Consider the following 19,415-nt stretch of genomic DNA (forward strand, 5'->3'; position numbering starts at 1 on the left):
GTTTTTTGCCAAAAAGGAGATGATTATAGCTGACAACCAATGAAACCCTAAATTCAACATCTCAGAAAATTAGAATATGTGTGGCACCAGGTGTCTTCAATATCTAATTAGCTAACTAACCCAAAACACCTGGAAAAGCCTTTAAATGGTCTCTTGTTTTGATTCTGTATGACACACAATCATGGGTAAGACTGTCCAAAAGATGACCATTGATACTTTAAAGGAGGGCAAGACACAAAAGGTCATTGCCAAAGAGGTTGGATGTTCCCAGAGCTGTGTCCAAGCACATTAATAGAGGCGAAGGGAAGACAAAGATGTGGTAGAAAAAAAAGTGTACAAGCAAGAGGGATAACCACACCCTGGAGAGGATTGTCAAACAAAACCGATTTGAAAATGTGGGGGAGATCCACAAAGAGTGGACTGCAGCTGGAGTCAGTGCTTCAACAACCACCACACACCGACGTATGCAAGATATGAGCTTCAGCGGTCGCATTCCTTGTGTAAAGCCACTCTTGAATAAGATACAACGTCAAAAGCGTCTCACCTGGGCTCAAGACAAATAGGACTGGACTGCTGCTGAGTGGTCCAAAGTTATGTTTTCAGATGAAAGTAAATTGTGTATCTTCTTTGGAAATCAAGGTCCCAGAGTCTGGAGGAAGACAGGAGAGGCACAGAATCCACGTTGCCTGAAGTCCAGTGTCAAATTTCCACAATCGGTAATGGTCTGGGGTGCCATGTCATCTGCTGGTGTTGGTCCACTGTGTTTCCTGAGGTCTAGGGTCAATGCAGCAGTCCACCAGGAAGTTTTAGAACACTTTATGCTGCGGACCAATTTTATGGAGGTGAAGATTTCATTTTCCAACATCACTTGGCACCTGCACACAGTGCCAAATCTACCAGTACCTGGTTTAAGGACCATGGTATCCCTGATCTTGATTGGCCTGCAAACTCACCTGACCTTAACCCAATAGAAAACCTATGGGGTATTGTGAAGCAGAAGATGCGAGATGCCAGACCCAACAATGCTGAAGAGCTGATGGCCACTATTAAAGCAACCTGGGCTCTCATAACACCTGTATCAAATGTATCACTATGTGTGTAATGAATTGATATAATATGTACGTTTCACGTTCTGAATATAATTACTGAAATAAATCAACTTTTTCATGATGTTCTAATAATATGAACAGCAGCTATATGTTGTCATCCAAGCAACGTTATCATGGACGCCCCTGCTTAGTTCAGCAATAGAAGTATTACAACAGCGTGGCTTCGTAAAAAAAGAGTGCGGGTACTTTCCTGGCTCGCCTGCAGTCCAGACCTGTCTCCCATCGAAAATGTGTGGCGCATTATGAAGCATAAAATACGACAAAGGAGACCCTGGACTGTTGAACGACTGATGCTCTACATAAAACAGAAATGGGAAAGAATTCCACTTTCAAAGCTTCAAAAATTAGTTTCCTCAGTTCCCAAACGTTTATTGAGTGTTGTTAAAAGAAAATGTGATGTAACACAGTGGTGAACATGCCCTTTCCCAACTTCTTTGGCACGTGTTGCAGCCATGAAATTCTAAGTTAATTATTTGCAAAAAAAAAATTTTGTTTATGAATTTGAACATCAAATATCTTGTCTTTGTAGTGCATTCAATTGAATATGGGTTTAAAAGGATTTGCAAATCATTGTATTCCATTTATATTTACATCCAACACAATTTCCCAACTCATATGGAAACGGGGTTTGTATATATATATATATATATATATATATATATATATATATATATATATATATATATACACACACACACACACACACACACACACACACACACACACACACACACACACACACACACACACACACACACACACACACACACACATCCATCTTAAGTGTGTTGGCCTATAAGGTTGCATACTTAATTCAATGGTCCATCATAGCGATGCATGACATGTAAACAAATGGCCCAGCCTGTCAAATGTTCCTTTGGGATTATTATAGTATTATTGCTAAAAAGCCTCATTAGTGACTTTGTGTACAAACTTACACATTAAAAAAACAACAGCAGGAAAGCTATGAGGCGATGAAAACAAAACTGGTGACCTTTTCCTGGCTCCACATGACACCATCCGGTCTGAGTGTTGGCATGGACTTGTCTCAAGTCAGTGAGTATTGATTAACTCACAGCCGTGCTTAAATGGCCTCCTTGTCCGTTCTCCACAGCTGTTCTTTGACCTCGGTGGGCAGGGTGTTGAAGAGGTCTTCCTCCACCACCAGACCAGTTCTCTTCAGCTGCCGGCACTCGGCCAGCTCCACGGGCAGACACTCTAGACGGTTGCCTCTCAGCTCCAGCTGTGTCAGGGCCGTCAGCTCTCCAAAGCGTGACGGCAGAGACTGCAGGCAGTTGTTCCCCAGGTTCAAAGTGCGCAGTTTCTTGCACTGGAACAGCTCATTTGGAAGGCTCTCGATCTACATGGTGGATGGGGACGGGATTAAAATGAGAAGGGTCATACAAGTAGAAATGCACAAGCACAAATTATCACCCTGGACATCCTAGATCTTACAATAACAAAGTATTAACGCCTCATTTTTTATCATAGGACAGATATTATTCTACGCCCCCCCTTAAGCCAATGTTTATTTATCTATGTACAGTATGTGTCAAGATATACACTATGAGTAGTAATAGCGTACCACCAATTTTCTTTCTGATCTAATGCTGAATACAATTACGGCTGGTATCAGTGATACTGATCCGATACAGATACTTTGAGCGAATGTACGTACCGTATTTTTCGGACTATATGGCGCACTGAAAATCCTTTTATTTCCTCAAAAATCAACAGTGCGCCTTATAACCTGGTGTCCCTAATGTACGGAATAATTCTGGTTGTGCTTACTGAACTCGAAGCAATGTTATTTGGTACATGGTGTATTGATAAGTGTGACCAGTAAATGGCAGTCACACATAATACATACGTGTAGACTGTAATATGATAAATGGTTGTACTTTTATAGCGCTTTTCTACCCCTTTTTAAGGAGCCCGAAGCACTTTGACAGTATTTCCACTATTACCCATACATTCAAACACTGATGGCGGGAGCTGCCATTCAAGGCGTTAACCAGGACCCATCAGGAGCAAGGGTAAAGTGTCTTGCTCAAGGACACAACGGACGTAACTAGGATGGTAGAAGGTGGGGATTGAACCAGTAATCCTCAGATTGCTGGCACGGCCACTCTCCCAACTTCGCCACGCCGTCCCACATGATGGCAGTGAACAACACCAAAACTTTAAATATTCCATTGAGAATATAGAACTTTATACAAACGGCGTGTATGTCGTGGAACTGTGGACCAGCTCTATACTCTCGGCAGGGTTTTTGAGGGTGCATGGGAGTTTGCCCAACCAGTCTACATGTGCTTTGTGGACTTGGAGAAGGCATTCGACCGTGTCCCTCGGGAAGTCCTGTGGGGAGTGCTCAGAGAGTATGGGGTATCGGACTGTCTTATTGTGGCGGTCCGCTCCCTGTACGATCAGTGTCAGAACTTGGTCTGCATTGCCGGCAGTAAGTCGGACACATTTCCAGTGAGGGTTGGACTCCGCCAAGGCTGTCCTTTGTCACCGATTCTGTTCATAACTTTTATGGACAGAATTTCTAGGCGCAGTCAAGGCGTTGAGGGGTTCCGGTTTGGTGACCGCAGGATTAGGTCTCTGCTTTTTGCAGATGATGTGGTCCTGATGGCTTCATCTGACCGGGATCTACAGCTCTCACTGGATCGGTTCGCACCCGAGTGTGAAGCGACTGGAATGAGAATCAGCACCTCTAAGTCCGAGTCCATGGTTCTCGCCCGGAAAAGGGTGGAATGCCATCTCCGGGTTGGGTAGGAGACCCTGCCCCAAGTGGAAGAATTCAAGTACCTAGGAGTCTTGTTCACGAGTGGGGGAAGAGTGGATCATGAGATCGACAGGCGGATCGGTGTGGCGTCTTCAGTAATGCGGACGTTGTACCGATCCGTTGTACCGATCCGTTGTACCGATCTGTTGTGGTGAAGAAGGAGCTGAGCCGGAAGGCAAATCTCTCAATTTACCGGCGATCTACGTTTCCATCCTCACCTATGGTCATGAGCTTTGGGTCATGACCGAAAGGATAAGATCACGGCTACAAGCGGCCGAAATGAGTTTCCTCCGCCGTGTGGCGTGGCTCTCCCTTAGAGTTAGGGTGAGAAGCTCTGCCATCCGGGAGGAACTAAATTAAAGCCGCTGCTCCTTCACATCGAGAGGAGCCAAATGAGGTGGTTGGGGCATCTGGTCAGGATGCCACCCGAACGCCTCCCTAGGGAGGTGTTTAGGGCACGTCCAACCGGTAGGAGGCCACGGGAAAGACCCAGGACACGTTGGGAAGACTATGTCTCCCGGCTGGCCTGGGAACGCCTCGGGATCACCCGGGAAGAGCTAGACGAAGTGGCTGGGGAGAGGTAAGTCTGGGTTTCCCTGCTTAGGCTGTTGCCCCCGCGACCTGACCTCGGATAAGCGGAAGAAGATGGATGCATGGATGAATGGATACACACGGCGCTCAAAAATCTGTCAAAAATGTTTTTAGTACAACTTTGGTAAGCTATGAAGCTGCACAGCTTGATGGATTCTCAGCGCATTTAACATACTAGTATTATTATGGTATGTGTATAAGGGCACCTATTAGCAGACATTATCTGGCGTTTTGTTTCACAATATTATGCAAAAGCAACTTTTCTTACCTTCTGGTTCCCTCTGATCTGTATTTGGAATCTGCATAAGTCCTGTAAACATAAGCTTCTTCTTTTTCTCTACATTCTTATGTGGCATTCATGTTCCGCTGTTGCCATTTCTAACTGGCGGCATAGCTCGGTTGGTAGAGCAGCCGTATCAGCAACTTGAGGGTTGCAGGTTCGATCCCCGCTTCCGCCATCCTAGTCACTGCCGTTGTCCTTGGGAAAGACACTTTACCCACCTGCTCCCAGTGCCACCCACACTGGTTTAAATGTAACTTAGATATTGGGTTTCACATTGTAAAGCGCTTTGAGTCACTAGAGAAAAAGCGCTATATAAATATAATTCACTTCACTAATATGAAGTAGTGTAAAGTTCTAATACCTGTCAGTAAACTCGCCATGGAAGCGCTAAAACATACGGGTGTAGGGAGTATATATATTATTCAGTCAAGTAACTTTAGTTATTAGAGAGTTCCGGTCGCACGTTTTTTCACGGGACACATTTCCGGTCTGGCTGTTTCCAGATGAGGAGATGCTGCTCCGTTATTGATTGAAGTAAAGTCTGAATGTCATTAAAACAGTTAGCTCCATTTTTTGACACTTCCACTCCGGTCCTTGAACGCTACACCGCTACAACAAAGACGACGGGGAGAAGACGCTGTTCAAGGTGAGCCACGTAAACAAAACGGCGCATCCTGTCAGAAAGCGACTTGAAGATGATCTGTAAAACATCATCTATGCAACATTTTGACCAAAGAACCACCATTACATGTTATGTAGACCTCAAGGAAGTATTTTACATTCATAAAAAAAATCATGATATGACCCTTTTAATGCGCTTTATAATCCGGTGCACCTTTTGTTTGAAAAAAAGATCTGAATAGACTCGCTCATCGGCAGTGCGCCTTTTAATCCGGTGTGCCCTATGGTCCGCAAAATTCGGTACTTTCTTATACTGTTTTCCATTTAATGATACATATGATCTTAAATAAATAAAGTATTGATATTGTGACTTGAAAATTGATATTTCAGAATCGATCGGTCCGTTCCCTGTACGATCAGTGCCAGAGCTTGGTCCGCATTGCCGGCAGTAAGTCGAACACATTTCCAGTGAGGGTTGGACTCCGCCAAGGCTGTCCTTTGTCACCGATTCTGTTCATAACTTTTATGGACAGAATTTCTAGGCGCAGTCAAGGCGTTGAGGGGTTCCGGTTTGGTGACCGCAGGATTAGGTCTCTGCTTTTTGCAGATGATGTGGTCCTGATGGCTTCATCTGACCGGGATCTTCAGCTCTCGCTGGATCGGTTCGCAGCCGAGTGTGAAGCGACCGGAATGAGAATCAGCACCTCCAAGTCCGAGTCCATGGTTCTCGCCCGGAAAAGGGTGGAGTGCCATCTCCGGGTTGGGGAGGAGACCCTGCCCCAAGTGGAGGAGTTCAAGTACCTAGGAGTCTTGTTCACGAGTGAGGGAAGAGTGGATCGTGAGATCGACAGGCGGATCGGTGCGGCGTCTTCAGTAATGCGGACGTTGTACCGATCCGTTGTGGTGAAGAAGGAGCTGAGCCGGAAGGCAAAGCTCTCAATTTACCGGTCGATCTACGTTCCCATCCTCACCTATGGTCATGAGCTTTGGGTCATGACCGAAAGGATAAGATCACGGGTACAAGCGGCCGAAATGAGTTTCCTCCGCCGTGTGGCGGGGCTCTCCCTTAGAGATAGGGTGAGAAGCTCTGCCATCCGGGAGGGACTCAAAGTAAAGCCGCTGCTCCTTCACATTGAGAGGAGCCAGATGAGGTGGTTCGGGCATCTGGTCAGGATTCCACCCGAACGCCTCCCTAGGGAGGTGTTTAGGGCACGACCAACCGGTAGGAGGCCACGGGGAAGACCCAGGACACGTTGGGAAGACTATGTCTCCCGGCTGGCCTGGGAACGCCTCGGGATCCCCCCGGGAAGAGCTGGACGAAGTGGCTGGGGAGAGGGAAGTCTGGGTTTCCCTGCTTAGGCTGTTGCCCCCGCGACCCGACCTCGGATACGCGGAAGAAGATGGATGGATGGATGAATCGATCAAGCTATTACGCTATTGACTCTCATGCCCTCCCCTCACGTATCATGGCGCACCCATGACCCCAATATAATACACTACTCTTTCCTTTCATTCTCAAACAAATGTCAAATTCTATTAGGGGTCAAGCTACCTTTCATTGGCAGACTTCGGGCCAAATCCGGCTTTAATACCATATCGGCTCCCCAGTTCAGTTCAAAACTTAGGCGATTAACATTTTTGTAGCAAATTCCTAAAAGCAGGAGTGTGGTCCTGTTGTACAGAAGAACCTGGACCACGTTGTCAGATCCTTGCATTGATATTTTGACCGTGCTAGCAAACACAGAACACTGCGGTCCAAACTTGTGATTTACATAACAAAGGCATTCCTCAGGGCAAAGTCCTCCACCTTTTGGCAGTTATTAGACATATTTTTGGTATTATGATTTTTGTAGGATTATAACAATATTAAAGTGTCATACCATGGTTATTGCGACTAAAATGTTCAGTTATTATCTCAGTACTGTTGAATTTGCTCAAAAAGTACTTACACACACTGACATCTTTTAATAAAATAAAAAGGCACAATAGACAACAAGTGTAAAACTCAAAGCCCGCCACTTCATTTTATTTGACCCTTGAGAGCCTGGAAATAGTATGTATCAATAAAGTACTGTAACTTTTGTTACCAAATGTTTTCTTTCTCTGTATTTTGGGAGAAAAAAAAGTAGTCCATGTAATCGCTAATGATGTTAACTTAAATATTGTCTAATTATTCAAAAATATATGATCAAACATTCAAACCATTTTTTTTTACAATACTAATAATAATGATTTTAAAGCAAGTTATCCATCAAATTTTGCAATGTAAAAGTAGCAATAGATTTCATTGTAAAATTGTAAAATACAGCATTTTTCTCTAAATGGAAAAAACAGTACTTTTATTTACTGTAATAAATTGGTGCCGTTTTGGCATTTACAGTAATACACCGAAAAATCTACACTTGTTGACTTTCTGTAAGAAATAAAACAACCTGCCAGCACAGGTGCCAAAATTGTACTGTAAATTTGCAGTTTTGTTTGTTTACAGTAAAAAAACAAACTTACATTTAGTTAAATTCTGGGAACTGAGCTGCCTTTTTTTTTACCGTAAAAACAGCGGTACTGTTTCCATTTACAGTAATATACACTACATTTTGAGGATATATTTTTGCAACTTACCATGTTAAAACAATCTATTCATAAAATGCATTAAAAAATTGTTTAATAATTGTATTCACTGTGAGAAGCGGCCCTATGGGGACAAACAAAACTGCGACGTGGCCCTCAGTGAAAACCACTTTGACACCTCTGCAACGGACAATATTTTTAGAATGAATATTCAATATTCTGGTTTCTTAAGAGCCAATAATATTTACATTTAAGTGTTTAGATATGTTTATCTTTTTCTGTTTTAATTTGTAAAGATTGCTTTTTTTAATGACAAAAAAACAGAAAAAACAGGTCTTGGGCCGCTAAACTTCCAGTTCATGTGACGTCACGCGAGTTCACTTTCATCATTCCTTTAAGTACACAGTACAGGCCAAAAGTTTGGGCACACCGTCTTATTTCAATCAGTATAATATATTAGTATATGTCATGTTCTGTATATATATAATGTAAATATTAGGTATATATGTTATATTTTATATTGCCACTACGGTACATTTTTAGTCTATTTTATACCTTCATTGTCTTTTCCATCCTTACGCTTTTCATCCTTTGTAACTGAGTTACTGTGTGGAACAATTTCCCTTGTGGATGATTAAAGTTTTTCTAAGTCTAAGTCAATGCGTTCTCTTTATTTACATTGTTGACTTTCAGTGAAGGCATCAAAACTATGACACCTGTGAAGTGAAAACCATTTCAGGTGACTACCTCTTGAAGGTCATCGAGAGAATGCCGAGAGTGTGCAAGGCAGTAATCAGAGCAAAGGGTGATACTTTTGAAGAAACTAGAATGTAAAACATGTTTTCAGTTATTTCACCTTTTTTTGTTAAGTACATAACTCCACATGTGTGTATTCATAGTTTTGATGTGACAATCTACAATGTAAATAGTCATGAAAATAAAGAAACATTGAATGAGGAGAACGTGTGTCCAGACTTTCGGCCTGTACTGTGTATCGATCACTTTGTGCAAAAAGAGCATACCTTGTCGGTTTAATACAAACAATTTATTATATTAGTTGCTCAAACATCAATGCAATGTGTTTTTTAACTTTTGATTGGGGTTTCTTAATGGGGAAAGACTTGGACATCTCCCGTATTCATGTTAGCATTTATGCTAACTAGCGAGCTAGCTTCTCCAGTTAAAGGGGAACATTATCACCAGACCTATGTAAGCGTCAATATATACCTTGATGTTGCAGAAAAAAGACCATATGTTTTTTTAATCCATTTCCGAACTCTAAAAGGGTGAATTTGGCGATTTAAACGCCTTTCAATTGTTCGCTGTCGGAGCGATGACCTTTCACCCGTGACGTTACAACGGGAAGCAATCCGCCATTTTCTCAAACACATTACACACACCAAGACAAATCAGCTGTTATTTTCATTTTTTTCGAATGTTTTCCGTACCTCGGAGACATCATGCCTCGTCGGTGTGTTGGCGAAGGGTGTAACAACACGATCAGGGACGGATTCAAGTTGACTTACGTGGAGTGTGCATCGATTAGCACGGCATGCTAATCGATGCTAACATGCTATTTAGGCTAGCTGTATGTACATATTGCATCGTTATGCCTCATTTGTAGCTATATTTGCATCCAGCCGTTCCCTCCACCCACATTTAATGCCAAACAAACACATACCAATCGACAGATTCAAGTTGCACCAGTGTCAAAAGATGCGAAAGTCCCTCATTTGTTGTGCTCATTTTACCGATGATAACGATGCTACGACAGAGATGTGTGGATATCCTGCGACACTCAAAGATGCAAATCCAACGATAAAGTCAACAAAATCACAAAGATGAGTTTTGTTGATGTTATTGACTTATGTGCTAATCAGACATATTTGGTCAAGGCATGACTGCCAGCTAATCGATGTTAACATGCTATTTAGGCTAGCTGTATGTACATTTGTAGCTATATTTGCATCTAGCCTTTCCCTCCACCCACATTTAATGCCAAACAAACACTTACCAATCGACAGATTTAAGTTGCTCCAGTGGTCAAAAGATGCAATTGTTGGTTAGAAGGCGATCGCCGAATAGCTTCAATAGCTATAGCTATAGCTATTGAGCGAATAGCTTCAATAGCTATTCGCTCAATAGCTTCAGTTTCTTCTTCAATTTTAATTTCCTATCTGCCTCCACACCATAATTTTTTTGTTTTCATTCCACAAACCTTCCTAACTGTTAGAAATCCCACTGTCTATATTAAACATGCTCTAATGATGAGGTTATTTGATGAGCGCCGTTTTGTCCTACTAATTTCGGCGGTCCTTGAACTCACCGTAGTTTGTTTACATTTTCTCTGACGCTGTCACAGAAAGACATGTTTGAAGCCACTCCTTTTTTGTCTCGTTTAGTCCACCAAACGTTTTATGCTGTGCGTGAATGCGCAAAGATGAGCTTAGTGGACTTGTTGGAGTGCTAACCAGGCATATTTGGTCACTGCATGACTGCAAGCTAAGCGATGCTAACATGCTATTTAGGCTAGCTGTATGTACCTAATGCAATGTTATGCCTCGTTTGTAGGTATATTTAAGCTAATTTAATTTCCTTTATGTTCGCTGTGTAATTTATATTTGCACATCTTATGGCACATCTGTATGTAATATTGGCTGCATTTCTGATAGTTGTTTGTTTGCCATGTTGTTCCAGACCACAGCAAACGTAACCCAGTTTGCAAATATAGTAATGAATCCATAAAAAACAGCCTGTCGCTTCCTTTAACTTGACCACACGCATCTATACCTTTGGCCATTTTAAACCAATAATTTTCAGGAGTTATCTTACTCTCTTAGCCTCTGTTTTACTACAGTTTTCCAATGATGTAAATATGTGTAGAATAAATATTACATTTCAACATTTCTGTCAACAATTTTTTGCATCAGCCAGCGACACATAGCCATTATAGTACAAAATATAATAGCTAATATAGACATTTAAATCAGGTGTTGCCTTAATTTTAACATTTATATAAGACTTTGCATTTTTTTGTGGCTCTAGGCATATTTTTTTAATTTTTGGTCCAATATGGCTCTTTCAACATTTTGAGTTGCCGAACCCAAATCAAATGTCTAGTGAGTGTAAAGCATGCTGGTTCTCAGTGATATACAGAATAAAAATAACAATGATGGGTGAAGTTCGGGCCCCCCCGGTCATTAGCTTTCCCTAAATGTGGCCCCCAACACAATTTAGCTAAACATCCCAGCAGTGAGATGCCCCTAAGATTGAGGAACCCTGTTTTAAAATAAAGGATTTGCTTTCACTTTTACTGCATATTTGGAAAATATATAAAGTATGTATTTGTATACAACATTTTTGCTATGACGGATTCATGTCCGTTGCTTCAATACCTCAATGAAACAAGGATTTGACTTTAGTACGGAACAGATTAGTCACTCAGTTTCTGTTGCGTAAATAGTTTGCATTTCCAACAGGAAGTGGGAAGGCTGACAGATTGTGTGCGCTACCCAAATAGTGGGACATTTTGACATTGGCCAATAACTTTAACAAAGAAAAAGTGACCTGGTTCAGTGTTTTTGTCTGACATTATTCATAAATAAGCAAGACATCACATTAAATCCTCTTTGTCGTAAACTGTGGTATTTTAAAATGTCACTATTTGTTTCATTTTTATCAAGATAACAGCGAAGAGGCGACATTCTTTGTGTATGTCGACACAATAAATCATGTTTTATCCCCGTTCTATTCATAAAATTCCACCGACCGTGTAACAAATTGCCGCCTGTCTCGTTCCAATCTACAGGGTTCAGGACAGATATTTTAGTTGCCTTAAAATGAAAATGACAAAATATGTTTACCGTCTGAAACTTGGTGCAAAATGGATTTAAAAAGATAACTCATCAGATACTCACTCTATTGGCTGTCACTGCAAGGTACTGAAGGTTCTGCAGGGATCCAATGTCAGCCGGGATGTTGGTTAGGTTGTTATGGCTCAGGTCCAGGAAGCGGAGCTTGCGGCAGTAAAACAACTGTCCGGGGATCTTCTCAATTTTGTTCCGGTTCAGGTACAGTTTCTCCAAATTGATCAGTGTGCCAATCTGAATGGGAATGTAGGCGATTTGATTATACCAGAGCTTAAGGCAGACCAGCCTGTGAAGGTGCTGGAAACTGATGATCTCCTCGATGGTCTTTAGGTTGTTGTCCTTCAAGTCGATCTCCTGCAAGTTGTGCAAGCTGAAGATGGAGTGCGGTATGCGCTCCAGATCGCAGCGGATCAGCTCCAGCTCTGTCAGATTGACCATTTTCTTCAGGCTGTTCAGCACCATGAGCTTGGTGCCCTCGTTGTTGATTGACAGCTTCTGGAGATGCATGCCCACGTCGGTCACAACCTGAGGCAGCTTGGTGAGGTTGCTCTTGAGACGAAGAACCTTGAGCCTCTTGAGTTCCCGCAGCCCGTCGATGACAATGTAGCGGTTGTTCTCAGCGCTCAGATTCCCGGTAAGATGGAGCTCACTTAGATTCTTCAAACTGTAAATCCACAAAGGAATTTCTTTGATGTCTGTAAATTTGATGTGCAGGGACTTCAAATTTTCGCGCAGGAACGCCAACGCCGGGGCCTCAATCTTAGCCGGGGTGTGGTAAAGCCACATCTCTCGCAGGTTTACGAGCTGAGCAATGATTGGCGGGATGGTCACGTCCGGTATCAGCTCCAGTTTGAGAACCTCCAGCTCCATCAGGTCAAATACTGTGTCGGGAATGCCGCTGAGCATGAAAAGGTGCAGCTCCAGCTTCTCCTGGGAGTTCTTGGTTATCCTCTGCCTGAGCTTGTCTAGAGTCCACTCATTGTTGAGGTTGAGCTGCCTCAGTTTATTTTCACTTACTTCCGAGAGGAACACGGCAAAGCGCTTGGAGTAAAGAGGGTCATACTGATCTATCATGTGCAACATGAAGGCAAAGTCGTTCTTGACATCGGGTATGTCGCTGTAGCTGCTCTCTTCCCGTATTGACTCAAAGGAATACTTCTTGAGGGAGCGTCGCAGCATCCAGCACAGAGTGTACATGCAGATCAGCCCATAGACCACCACTAAGCTAATGTAGAAACAGGCCAAGATTTTAAAAAGGGTAGCCAACGGATGAGCACAGCGATAAACACTGTAACCTGTCAGACTCTCGATATCAACGTTACAGTCGACGCTGAACTTGATGTCGTTCACATAATACCCTGTGTAGCATATTATCAAAATGAATTTGATGACCTTGATAATAGTCTGACGGATGTACAGTCGGTACACGATGTCGCCTTCTTCCACGTGTATTCTGAACTTTTTCACCTTTTCAAACAGCGCTTTAGCCTGCTCGCCTTCTTTCTTGTCCAAAACTCCAGTTTCGGTTCGGTCCACAATGCCCTGCTCCAGGCGTGTCTTTGTCCTTTGGAGCATCGGAACACTCGCCTCCACATCTTCACTGATGACGGACTCTTTGTGCTCCATCGAGCCGTTCATTTTCATTGGTTTCGGATCACTTTCTTCGACTACCGTCTCTGACAAAGCCCTAGTGGTCCACGGAGAGTCAAAGCACTTCAGTAAGATGGACACAAAATGTTCGAGTTTGGAGCTCGTCCGAGGGAACTTGAACCAGAAGTTGCTACATGCTAGGAAAATAAGGGTGTGGAGTAACACTAGATAAGGGAAATACTTGGCGAACCAGTGCAACCTTGTTTCGTAGCACACAGCGTCTACATAGTTGTACTGGTGGCGGTCCAAATCATACTGAATTCCTTTGGGCTCCAATGAAAACGATGGGCTGAACGTAGAATTTAAGTTTTTCTTGCAGGTCTGATCCACCACCCATTTGCAAGGCAAGCAGATCATCTTGTCTTGGGTGACCTGCAGGGTCCCTCCAAACACAGAGATCATGAGCATGACGATGGAGATGTAGTCGGTGAACACGTCCCACCATGGCTTCAGGATACGGTAGGCCGGTTGTGTGTCCACAAAGTACCGCAGTTCAGTGATGGGGATCATGGTTTATCTGGGAGGAAAAACACACATTTCAGTACAATGAAATGCTAAGTCCACCTGAATCCTAATTTTCTATTTACAATGACAGCTTTCTTAAAAATGAGTGCAGAACGCAAAACTAACAAACATCTGAAGACTCCAGATGGTTCATTTGAAGAATGTATAAAAAGGATGAACACTGAAACTGAGATTCCAGGTTTTGGACAAGATGCTGTTGCTCTAACAGGTCTAATTAATCTCTGAAATGTGGTGTCACACTGACTTTTAAGCCTAAAATCATTAGTCAATTAAATATGAAGTGTAATTTTCTGTAACTTGGTGGAGTCTTTAATCATATATATATATATATATATATATATATATATATATATATATATATAAGTATGAAAGGAATTGTCCCCATAAATAAATAACAGAGTTCCAGTACATTAATCAGTTGTAGTGCTGATGCAAAACGAAGTCACGGCTGTACGAATTTCCATGCTTAAGTTTGGGGAAAAGTAATGAGCAGATAATGCATTTTTAAATATTACTTTTAGGGGAGGGTAAACTTCTTGTTTCAAGCCAGTGTTGTATTAAGCAACATTGTTCAGCTTAAACTATCAATTTTACAAATTTACCCATGAAAAAGTCAGAGAAAAACACATTACAATGTACTTTAAAAAATGGGATGCAACAAAGAGTGCAATTTATCATTTACATTGAAAGTTTGGGGAGGAATAAGCCTCAAATGTCACTAAACTATAGTAAAGATCAAGAGACTGATGATACTTTTAAATCTACAACATTGGAGGTGTTGAAGGGGCCTTATACAAAAATACTTGTTTTTGTGTACTTAGGATCCCAATAAGTCCCCACAATTTAAAATCAAAACATTGAATAATCGCGGAAATATAGAAAAAAAACAATCTTGCCTCAAATTACACATTTACATCAGCGGATAGCTCCATATATGGCAAATGTTCACCCAAAGAGCTTTGCGCGAGTCCGCCATTTTCCTTCAATTGGAATCCAAAGTGTAGCCGATATGTTCCTTATTTGTCTCTATCCTTTTGTTGGGCGGCAGACTGGTTTGTACATGCACGCTTGAATCATTCGATGTAGCATACAGTTCTAACTGTACCTGGGCTGATAATCAATCAATCAAGGAAATACGGAATAAATAATTACAATACGACATTACAACAACTTCTCATCTCGCAGAAAAAAGCCATACAGATAATACACTGAGCAGGTTACAGAGCTCACACAAACTTACTTTTCGCAGAATCTAGGTTAAAATGAGCATCACTGTCGTGTGTACCACTGTAACCAGTAAAGGTGAAATGACCTTGGGAATTTACACTATTTTCTTCTTCCTGCTCCTTTTCGGGCTAAACAGTAGCAAAAATGTTTTATTCATTTTAAGAAGGATATGGATGTTGCACATGTGTTGTAAATATTGTATACAGTGTATCGGCACAAAACAAACAAAACATTTAATTGAATGATAAATAAAATAGAACTTGATAACATTGCCCGCCTTAATAATTGCAATGTGCATGCATTGTTACGGGCTGCAATAGCGGGCATTCTTTGCATCTGTTTCAGCAGCTGCAAGATGTTTTTACAACATGCACATAAACAGTAGTTAGTATTACCGTAATAAATTAAAATGATCAAAAAAACCGTGATTGATAACCACATGCTGATAGGATTATGGACCGACTAGCGTTAGCTTGCCAGCTAGCTTAAATACTAACATGAAAATAAGAGCCACTAATGACTTTCCCCATTAAGAAATGTCATATCCCAGTCTAAACTTCTATAAACACATTATTACTGTCTAAACAACCAAGATACAGTATGCACATTGAACATAAAAACAGCGTTGTGTTTGCACAAAGTGATCGATAAAATAATATGAATAATATTAGTGATTAATACAAATAAAATCCATAAATTGTCATATTTATTGCAGCAATATAGAGGACATACACAATGTGCAAAAAACATCTTGCTTGGTTAATGTTTTATGCTTGTAAATGCGAGGGTGCACAATGAGGAAGGGATCTGTTTTTTTTGTGGCGACTGGCTAGCTGTGTTATGCTGTTGGCGTGTAGAGGTCAGCAATAAAGTTTAAAAACCACAGACTTCTGTCAGGACGCTTCATCACTCACGGTAATTTAAACCAGTTTTTTTCAACCACTGTGCCACGGCACACTATACCTATTTGGGTTAAAACATTTTTTTGCAAACCAGTAATTATAGTATGCAAATGATGTGTTGTTGTGGAGTGTCTGTGCTGTTTGGAGCTCGGCAGAGTAACCATGTAATACTCTTCCATATCAGTAGGTGGAAGCCGGTATCTAATTGCTTTGTAGATGTCAGAAACAACGGGAGGCAGTGTGTAGGTAAAAATGTGTCTAATGCTTAAACCAAAAAGTAGTTGCCCCTAAGAAAAGGCATTGAAGCTTAGGTAAGGCTATGCAGAAAAAAACTAAAACTGAACTGGCTACAAAGTAAACAAAAACAGAATGCTGAGCGACAGCAAGGACTTACTGTGGAGCATAGACGGCGTCCACAAAGTACATCCGAACATGACATGACAATCAATAATGTCCCCACAAAGAAGGATAAAAACAACTGAAATATTCTTGATTGCTAAAACAAAGTAGATGTGGGAAATATCGCTCAAAGGAAGACATGAAACTGCTACAGGAAAATACCCCCCAAAAAAGAAAAAGCCACCAAAATAGAAGCGCAAGACAAGAACTAAAACACTAGAGCTGTATTGATGCATGCTTGGTTATGGTTTAAAGTCATATCCAACAATTGGGACAAAGTGTTTTTACTGTCAAATGAGTTTTGTTTTTGAATGATTTCTGCTGGTGCTGTGCCTCCGCATTTTTTAAAAGGAAAAAATGTGCCTTGGCTCAAAAAAGGTTGAAAAACACTACTTTAAACCACCAAGCACTTGTTGCAGGTGGCCAGGTCTGCATTCAGTTAGTATTGAAACAATGCTAGCTTCTTTTTTCTTCTTCATGGTTACTGTTATTGACAGTACATCGGCACCGGTGTTATTGTAGTCCTGGGTTGAAAATATATTGTCAAAATTTAACACGTCAACAACAACCCAAAGATACAACACCGCTACACTGCAGTGCAAAGCACTTCTTCATTATGCACCAATGATGGTTAACGCAATTTGTCAGGTTCAAACACCGATGACATCTATTAGACAAGACAAGAAGCAAAGGAAATCAAACAGATACAGGATTCAATTTAGCTCATGAGGAGAGCGCCTGTGTGCCTGCACCCTCTTATAGCGTCACCACACCGCGCTGACGAGAGTTCCATGCTTCCTTTTATTTGGGCCTTTTCTGATTACATAGCATTACATTAGATTACACAGCTGCTCCTAAGGAGAGGTGGTCATAAACATCTCTTGCACTCATTCATAAACAGTTCAAAGAAAAGGTGCCTGGAGCTGCGTCAGGTTTGCTCCCTCTCCGCTTTGTAGATTTCGGGTCAGGACAAAGTCTTCCAGTGGCTGTCAATAGATCAAAGAAACAAACATCTCCGTGTCGCATCCCATTGCACGCGGTTGAGTTTTACAGACCTTTTGCTTGATATGTTGAAAGACAGCTTTGGTCTTCTTGCAGGGGACCTGAACTCAATGGAACACAAAGTTGTGTGATAACTAGTATATAATTATTCTGACCGAAGTGAAGTTGCATTCATGAACCCCCGTAATTATGAAGATTTAATCTTAATCCTCAAGAAGGGTAAAAAAAAAAAAAAAGTGCCACGGAAGAGCGTCTTTTCATGTCTTTCTTAACATCTCTGTGTATAAATTCAAAGTTGATTAACTTCTCGGTTTATGGCCACATTCTTATACGATCCAGGGGCATGATTTATAAAATAGACTTAACTTTCACTAGTTCAAAGGCGATGCAGCAGCTCACTATGTCAACAGAGCAGCAGAAGCTAGTTAGCTAGTAGTTGCATGACGGCAGTCAGCGAAGACAAATCCATAAATTATCCGCACCGTTTCACAAACTGTAGAGTTCAAGAGGGAGGAAAAAATAACGGCTTGTAGTCCGAAATTTACGGTAATTACAATCCTCACCCAGGTAAAAAAATACATATAATTTTTTAATGAAAGAAGAGTCGTTTTGTGTGACTGTCAAAGTTGACCAACTTCTCAGTTCATGGCCACAACCTTCTACTAAACAGATGAGAGGCATGATTTATAATCTAGAATTAGATTATAACAGTATGTCAACAGCTGCATAAACTAGTTAGCTTTCTGTGATCTCTGCGCCACAAAAAGTAGTTCCGTGGTGTTAGCGCTTGTAATAACTATATTATAATTGCCAATACTTGGTCAATATGAAGGTCACGAGAATGGAGTATTACTGGCGTTTATGGGCACAATGGAATACACCCATTCGCTGCCACCTCGTACTTGCCGTCTATTACGATTTAGAATGCATTAAATAAAGAAAAATGTGTGTTCTTGTCTTACATAGAGATTGTGTATGATAGGCAAAAGAAGGACAAAAGCATACGTTTGCATGTGGACCAAAAGCCAAAATGCAAACTGTATTTTGCCCCAAATGCTTCAATGTGTTTTTTTAAATAATTTTAATTATCATTTAGAGATTGATTTTAATGCCGAGACCCAGTTTCCTTGCATGAAACATCCACCTACACCTATCACACACACAATGGTAGTACATTTATACTTAAAATCACTAACATTAGAAAAGGAAAAGGGTTCTACTTACACATTTTTTGCCGATTTTGTGCGTCAGCCCTTAATAAAATCATTGGAATCGACTTCCAGCCTAGGGTGTTATGCGACACGGCACGCCCAGCTTCTTGAGAAGTGACTTCTTGAGAAGTGACTCCTCTGAAGATGATGTTCCGTTTTGGCACGTTTCACCCAAACAAGACCACGGCCAGAGGAGCCACCTTGTTCGCGAGCCCTCTATTCTTAGCCATTTCCTTGAATAATACCCAGAGTATTGTCTGTGGGGGCCTTGAGAAGCACCTCCCTCGGCCTTCAGGAGGAGATCCTGTTTACCTTGTAGAAAGTGCTGTCTCCAACCAGTTGTCTCTCTGGAATACTCCACTGTCACCTCAACACACCTACACTTAGACAATAAGAGTCAGGCGCCGACGTGAACTTTGTTAGGAAACTATAAAGACATGGACGCCAAGTATGGAAATGTTATTGGAAAAAAAGTATTTGCACATCTCGATCCGTTTGTAAGTAATCAGATCGGCGTGTGCAAATTTTGTTTGTCCATATTTCGATCTGTGTGTGTTAAAAAACGTGTGTGTGTATTTTGATTTGTGTGAAGAAGGAACCATGACTGACTTGTCTTTTATTGCTTGACTTTTGTGACACTTTCTCCGTGTAAGTCTGAACATGTTAAAAG

General features: G+C 41.5%; 1 protein-coding gene across 1 annotated transcript in view; it reads right to left on the reverse strand.

Annotated features, from left to right (window-relative positions):
* Positions 1-1,974: 1,974 nt before the first annotated feature.
* The window catches only part of lrrc8ab (leucine rich repeat containing 8 VRAC subunit Ab), a 34,435-nt gene continuing 16,994 nt past the window's right edge, over positions 1,975-19,415 (reverse strand). Inside the window, exons 3-4 of the mRNA XM_061906107.1 lie at positions 11,878-13,996; positions 1,975-2,469 (exon numbers count right to left, since the gene is read on the reverse strand). Coding sequence (XP_061762091.1) covers positions 2,194-2,469; positions 11,878-13,989 — 2,388 coding nt within the window. The 5' untranslated portion in view covers positions 13,990-13,996 and the 3' untranslated portion in view covers positions 1,975-2,193. The remainder of the gene's footprint in view (positions 2,470-11,877; positions 13,997-19,415) is intronic.

Source organism: Nerophis ophidion, linkage group LG07, assembly GCF_033978795.1.
Source record: "Nerophis ophidion isolate RoL-2023_Sa linkage group LG07, RoL_Noph_v1.0, whole genome shotgun sequence".
NCBI lineage: Eukaryota > Metazoa > Chordata > Actinopteri > Syngnathiformes > Syngnathidae > Nerophis > Nerophis ophidion.